At 35.7% G+C, this 7243-nt stretch overlaps 1 protein-coding gene across 2 annotated transcripts; it reads right to left on the bottom strand.

Moving 5' to 3' along the window:
* Positions 1 to 1740: 1740 nt before the first annotated feature.
* On the bottom strand, positions 1741 to 5979 carry LOC125837914 (myosin-binding protein 7-like). 2 transcript variants are annotated; one of them, XM_049516990.1, is made up of 4 exons: positions 5886 to 5979; positions 4194 to 5714; positions 2424 to 2470; positions 1741 to 2269 (listed from the first exon to the last, which is right to left on the bottom strand). In XM_049516990.1, the coding sequence occupies exons 2-4, from the start codon at positions 5532 to 5534 to the stop codon at positions 2167 to 2169; spliced, it is 1491 nt and encodes a 496-aa protein (XP_049372947.1). In that variant the 5' UTR covers positions 5535 to 5714; positions 5886 to 5979; the 3' UTR covers positions 1741 to 2166. The 2 variants fall into 2 exon arrangements, with proteins under 2 accessions (XP_049372947.1, XP_049372946.1); XM_049516989.1 differs by lacking the exon at positions 2424 to 2470 and having other exon boundaries at positions 1947 to 2269.
* Positions 5980 to 7243: the final 1264 nt, after the last annotated feature.

Raw genomic sequence — 7243 nt, forward strand, 5'->3', positions numbered from 1 at the left:
ACTTCCTCTGTTCACTTTTACTTGTCACTTATTCTTAAAATAAAATTTTATTTTACTCGTCACTTTTGGCATATCAAGAAAAGACAATTATTCATTTCCATGTTTTACCCCTAGCATTAAACATTATTCTCCATATAATTTTTCAAAACCCAATACTAAACATTAATTAGTAGGGATGGTATGATAAATACTTGTATCAATAATTATTTTCTTAATGAGTGTGCCAAATCAATGACAAGTAAAACTAAATAGAGGAAATACCATTTATTTGAATTGCATATTTATTATGATTGTAAATAAATAAATTATGCATACTTAGACGTTGAAAAAACATACAATATAAATCTTTCTCTGTTCAAATCTAGAGACAAATCTTAATATTTTAAATTCAGACATCTTCATCTTAATTAAAAAACAAACGAGGCCAAGAGTTCCTGCAAAGATTGTTTAATTTACGTGACTTTGCAACCACAAAAGATGTCTTACACGTTTTACCTAAATTCTATTGGTATCAACATAAAACCCAGTATAATCTACTCATTAAGTTATAACAAAATACAAAGGAACCCATTGAGCAGATTTTCTTGGTTTTTGGACAAAATTGGGTCATATTATAATACACCCTCTTCAAATCAAAGCCAATCTCAATGGCTTGGCATACTTAGGAGCACCCCCAATAACACACATAATGCTCATTATAACTGACATAATAGCCTTCCTTTTTGCATCTGGCACACCCGGAACTTTAATCACCATAACTTACAAAATAAAATCTCCATAAACACACTAGTAATGAATTTCTAAGGAGAAACACATTTATCTTTTAATAAAACACAACTAGAGCTAGCTACTATAGATTGAAAACAAATGGTGCAACAAATGGAAACAATGATGTTAGAAGAGATGGCGGAGTTTTAAAAAGGGCAGAGGAGATTGGGTTCTTGGCTTCCATGACAGTCTATCTGCAACTAACCACACACATGCAGAATTACTAGCAATACATACATGCATCAAGAAGAGTCAAGACTGCTAATGTGCATTGTTTATATTCATTGGAAATGAAAACAGACTGAACTGAAGCCATAAAATTAATACTGCAATCTTCACCTACTTATAACACACTGGCAAACAACTCTCTGTTCATAATGGAGCAACTGGGAATCTGCACACGTTCCGAAGAACTGTCAAGTTGCAGATTTGCTTGCAAAAGAAGGAATGAACCGAGAACCTTTTGATAATATTGCCAATCTATATACCCCTGCCCTTTTGGGCTATGCAACTAGAACTAGATAGATCAAATTCCAGTACCTCTAGGAATATCTCAAACTATGTATGTAGAGTTTTGGGATGTCTGTGCAACTTATGCACGCTAAAATGCGCCTCAATGTATAATGACATCACTAAGATATCAAGATTATGCATCTATTAACATAAAAAAAAACTAGAATATAACAAGATAGTTTCCTAACTCTGGTTGACATAAAACAAACAGTGCGCAAGGAGAGTAAGAATCAAAGGTCATTGCGAAAAGAGTGGCATAAAAAGGAGTTGGAAAAAGGCAGGGGAATGGAAAGGCAAAAAAGTCAATTACTGTGTAAATAAAACAAAAAGAGTCTTATTTTCGCCGAAGTTCATAAAAGAGAACAAATATTAAATATCATACCTGGTAGGAACTCCTCGCGCTGCCGTGCAAATAAATTCTTGAAACTATCTCGAGCAAGTTAAGATGAAAAGAAGACGTACTTAAAAACGTGCAAAACTGCACTCATTCTATTCAATCAATCAATCAACTACATTTCAATCCCAAACAAAGCACTCATTTTGTATTGTGAGGAGCCCCCAAAAAGATTATTCACAAATCTACAATATACAAAAGTAACTAACCTAAAGTAAAATTCCACCAAGCCATAAGATTCAAGTTCTAGATGGCTGAGAAACAACTACCGAATGTTTCATCAAGATGTATTCAATTCCAACAATCAAGTGAAAAGAACAACGCACAAAGTAATCCAGTACCCAAATTAGCAGCAGCAAGGCATATAGGGCGAGAACAAATGAATGAACATCCAAAAGCAACTAATCTGACTAAAATCCGCTCTGCATTCATGCCGATAAGCATAAGAGATGCGGAAGTCGCTGTGGAGTGTGGACCAATGAGTATTGGTTTCACACTTGCGTACTTGAAAGACATCTCCATTGCCCAACACGAGGTCCCTTGTCTAACAGCATAAGCAAGCCCACCCTGTTGGCTGTCAAACCAAACAAGTACCTAAACAAGTATATTGATTATTTCAGTGCAAAACTCAACTGACTCAAACTAGAACTGGCAGCAGGCAAAATGAGATAACAGATTGTCCTTTGGAAGAAATACAGTAAAAGCAACTACATAAAATAGTAATAGCTTTCTAATGATTAAAACTCACTTGCATCGATGTGCTTTCCTTCTCCACAAGACAAAGGACATTATCCACTGAACAGGAAAAACAGATAAGATATCAGCAATTATGTACCAGAAAACATGAGGAGAGCCAAAAGAAATAATTGGAGTTCAAGGGCAGGGAGCAAGGTTGGGAAAACTTTGATACCAAAAGGCAAAAATAGATTTTCTATGCTCTCTCTCCATCCCACACAGAAAGAAAAGGGTATCAGAATAAACAAAGTTCAGGGAAATAAAAATTAAGATACAAAAGTTTATATCTATAATCTTCTGATCCAAAATCTTTACTCTCCTTAAAATCAATATTTACCCCTCCAAAATAACCAGTGAAGGGAGATGTCAGACAAACATACAAGTCAAACTGGAGAAAGCAATTAGGTACATCAACAAAAGAGCAGCATGTAATAAGACATCAAGATCTCAAATTGAGGTCAAAAGTAATCCCAATAGCAGATTTCATATAACTCGGTATGTTGTTCCACCCAAAATTCATGTTCACATTGAGTTCTTCCTATTCTTGGATAGGCTCAATATCTTACTTAAACATAAGCTTTAGGAGGTCAATATATTTGATGATTCCAAAAAGTTCAATATTTTATTCAAATATACAAACCAAACTTTTCCTAAATAGACTAGCTATTAGCCATACCAATTCTAGCCAACCCAATGAAGCAAAAATATTCCACGGCTCACGCCAAATGGAGGTAATGCAAGGGCTATTATCAACCCAACTCTAGATTTTCCCACAGCTTGCGAACCAGAAAAATATTTTACTCATCATTTTATTTTCTGAAAAACTGAATACAGTGTGAATTTGCCCACAATTTCAACCCCAAACGCGGATGAAGGAGGAGAGTAGCAGTACGTATAAAGCCATCGTAAAATGGGTCTATTTATGATCAATACTCACAATATTGAATACAGACTAAATGGAGCAACATTGATAGTAAGGATTCATATGGCGATTCCAACTAGCTTGGATAGAGGCGTACTAGTTGTATTCTATGTCCAGAAAGGCTCATCCTATTATACACTCACAAAAACTGCAGAATAAGTTGACAACTAAAATTTTGAGAGTTTGCATTCTTCCAAAGCCTCAACCAGTAGGAAACAAACAAATACAAGACCGATCCTCACAGAGAATAGTCATAGCATCAGCAAACCGGAAAAACATTACTGTAGTCGATTGAAGTACAGAAGTGGAACAATCCCGAAAATATGCATAAAACAAAGTACGCTAAATAACAAACAGTACTCATTGATTAGCATTCCTAGCCCGAGAGGTCAAGCCATAATGGCAAGTAAACTGAACTATTTTATTTTACAAATACTTGACTTCATATACAGGGACAATAGTTTGGCATTTATATTTTGTTATCATATAAGAAATATAGAAACAAAATTGGTAAAACTAATTTGAAGAGACATAAGATGAGTTCTGGTCAAAATTGTCACTGTCATGGGATTGTAAACAAACTAGATGAGATGTAGTGGTTCAAAGAAATGGAAATCAAGGAAGCTAAACAAGAGGTAATGCTTGTAATATAAAGTGGCTCAGCATACAGGAAAATGGAAGCGTCTCCAGAAATTACAGTGTTCATTCCAGAAAAATTAGTAACAGTTGTATCATGATACAACGGTTGTTCCTATCATGGTTTGCAATGATCTAGGACAAAGCTCATATGCACAACATACTTTGATATGTGAAAATGAATTTATTGAGCACAAAAATGTAGGATCACAGATAACATCATACCTTGAATATGGAGATGAAAGAAAAGCTCTTGATTACAGATGTCTTCCTCACAGGTGTCCTCCTTTCTGGAGACGCTTCTTTGCACAACTGCTGAGCAATTTCTTTAAGCAATATCAGCTGTGCTTTGTCAGTCCGCATGGAAATGATAGCCTGCCTCATTGATTCCCGATCAGCCTCAAGGGCCTGCAGCCTAAGGTAAAGCTTTGTGACCTCAGGATCTCCAAAATCTGTATGATTTAGGGAATCTATTGGGGTATGGACAGAACCCTTGGTCTCTGAGTTACCATTATATCCAGCACCCTGATGTATAGAGTCAATTGTATAAACCCTGTCACTCATTTCATCCCCAACATCCGATGACTCATCCACCTTCCTCAAGTTTGCATACTCCTCTGTTTGCGAATTTTCTGCTTTTCTAACACTTCCGTTAAACTTCGGAGAACCTGAGAAGAAATCTGAGCATATTTCTTTATTTGGTACAAAAGGAGACTGAGCAACTATTGCTTTTTCAAGGATATTGTTGTTAAATACTTCTTCATCAGTCCGACTACTTGGTGTTGTTTCCAACTGATTGATCCTCTTCTCCAGATATCGCAAATGATCACATGATCGTGGGGCTTCCCCAAATGCATATTTCTCAACATCGACAACCTCATCATCAACCTCAGTATTCACTTGGTTCTCATTTATAGTGCACTTCAAGGGAGGGTAATCATAAGAAGGAATGTCAAAGCGGCCATCGGAACTCTCACCTACACTATTGTTCCGGCAAAAATGACCATTCTCTTTCTCACCATCATACTCGACCTCAGACTCCAATAGCCCATAACTCAACATCCTGTGCTTATACATTTGCACCTCACAAGTCAACGACTGAATCACTTGCTCCCTCTTATACAAAAAATCCTCCAACGCCATTATCTCTTGCTGATCATGAGCCATTTTCTCCTCCGTAAACATTTTGAATTGCCTAAATTCCATTTGTGACTCAGCTTTTTCCCTTTGCAACCTCAAAATCATCGACATTGCTTCATTAGCAGCTGAGGATGCCGCTTCCCTCTCTTCCTCCAACTCAACACTCAATTCCTGAATCGTTTCCTGTTGTCCACAAACCATTTCCCTTAAAGCAATACACTCATTTCCCATATCTATACGAGCCGTTTGCGGCAAAATTAAACCTGGGATCACAAATTTCTTCTCAATCTCATCATATTCATCAAATTTCCGCTTCACAGTCCGTATCCAATTCCCCGAAAAGGAACTATTCGTTATGGAGCAATTGCACTCGCAATCACAACATTTGACCACGCTGGTAGACGGGATCATACTTTCAGAATCCATCGACTAACACAATCCAATAAACTCCTCAAAACCCTAAATTAGGAATAACCCATAAATTGAAAAAAATAAATAAAAAATCACAAACCAAAACACCCATAAACCGCAATTAATGATATGCAAATTCCTCTCTCTTTCAAATAGATATGCACAAATCTTCCCTTTTCTCTCAAATACGAAATCCTGTAAAAAAAAATTAAGAAAATGATTAAAATGGATTAAGTCAAAGATAGAAAAAAATCGTAATTGAGAACGGAAGATATGCAGAATTTGAAGGGATGAAGCTGATAAAACGAGGTGAAATGATATTCCGAAGAAGATATGCAGAAAATTAGGAGAAGTATCGGAAAATACCGGGAGAAAGAAGAGGGAATTTGGGAACCCTAGTTTACTGTGTTGATTTGTTAGCTTCGTGTTTCGTGAACAAAATGATAGGATATTTTTGTTTCTTTTTTACTTTTCAGGATTGAAATTAGAAATGGGTGAAGTTGGAGAAATTCAGGCAAATGAGGTGGGAGTATTGCTGGTTGTTGGTTTTTTTTTTTAATTATTATTTATTTAAGTCTAGGCTTAAGTCATCTGCTGCCACTTAAAGTTGTCCGCATATTTCACTTGAACACCTCAACTGAGACTTGTACCTATTGAACACCTATTTGACATTTTTTTAATAATCAGCCCCAAATATTAAGTGAGTGAGATACACTCTCGATGACATGGCACAATAACAAATTAAATTATGACATATGTCATGTGGGTCAAAAATATTATTAAAAAAATAAGGTAAAGAAAAAATATATTTTGAGATTAAAAAATAATTATTATGTGAACCCTTATACAACTCACCCACCCACCCACTAATCACTCTTCCCCTACTGTCCATCGGAACCATCCATCCTATTATTTCTTGTTCTCTAATTTTCTTCTTCTTTGGATTGAACAATGTTGCTTATTGAGATTAAAAAATAAACATTGTTATACATTTCACCCACTCAAATTATTTCCCTTCTACCCATCGAATTGCTGACCACCATCGACGACATTTTTCTCTTTCTTTTTTTCCTTGTTCTTTAACTTAAATAAACATGGAAGTTTTAGATTCAAAAATATTTTTTTAAAAAAAGAAATAAAATTTTGAGAGTAAAATAATGTTCCGTAGATTAATTCAGTCCTAGATTTAAAGAATAAAAAACACGACCAAGTCATCCTAAATCTGAAGAAAAAAACACGACCAAGTTATTCTAGATCTAAAGAGAAAACAACGACTAAGCAGCGGCGTTAATGGCATAGATAATAGTGGTTGTTTAAATGAGGAGGAGAGATGAATGTGCAGGCGGCGATAATGAAAAATTTGAAAAAATAAAATGATCGTGATGGTAAAGAAAGTGAAGTGCCTAGAGAAAAAAATGAAAGAAGAAGGGTGTATGATTGCGGCGGCGATGACGGCTGCCGGAGAAAGTAATGGTAACCAACCCAAGGAAGAAGAAAGAGATTTTTTTTAAAAAAATTAGAAAATGTCTAATTATATGTTTTCACGCGCTCAGCATCGGTGAATCACACTTAAAGTGCCATGTAGGCAAAAAGTGTTCAAGTGGTATCAATTCAAACTCGTAGAGGTGTTCAATAGGTACAAGTCTCTGTTGAGGTGTTCAAGTGAAATATGTGGACAACTTTAAGGGTCCGCAGATGACTTAAGCCTTAAGTCTAAGTATGTG

Source organism: Solanum verrucosum, unplaced genomic scaffold (assembly GCF_900185275.1).
Source record: "Solanum verrucosum unplaced genomic scaffold, falcon-dt-bn FXZP01000262.1, whole genome shotgun sequence".
In the NCBI taxonomy this organism is placed as follows: Eukaryota; Viridiplantae; Streptophyta; class Magnoliopsida; order Solanales; family Solanaceae; genus Solanum; species Solanum verrucosum.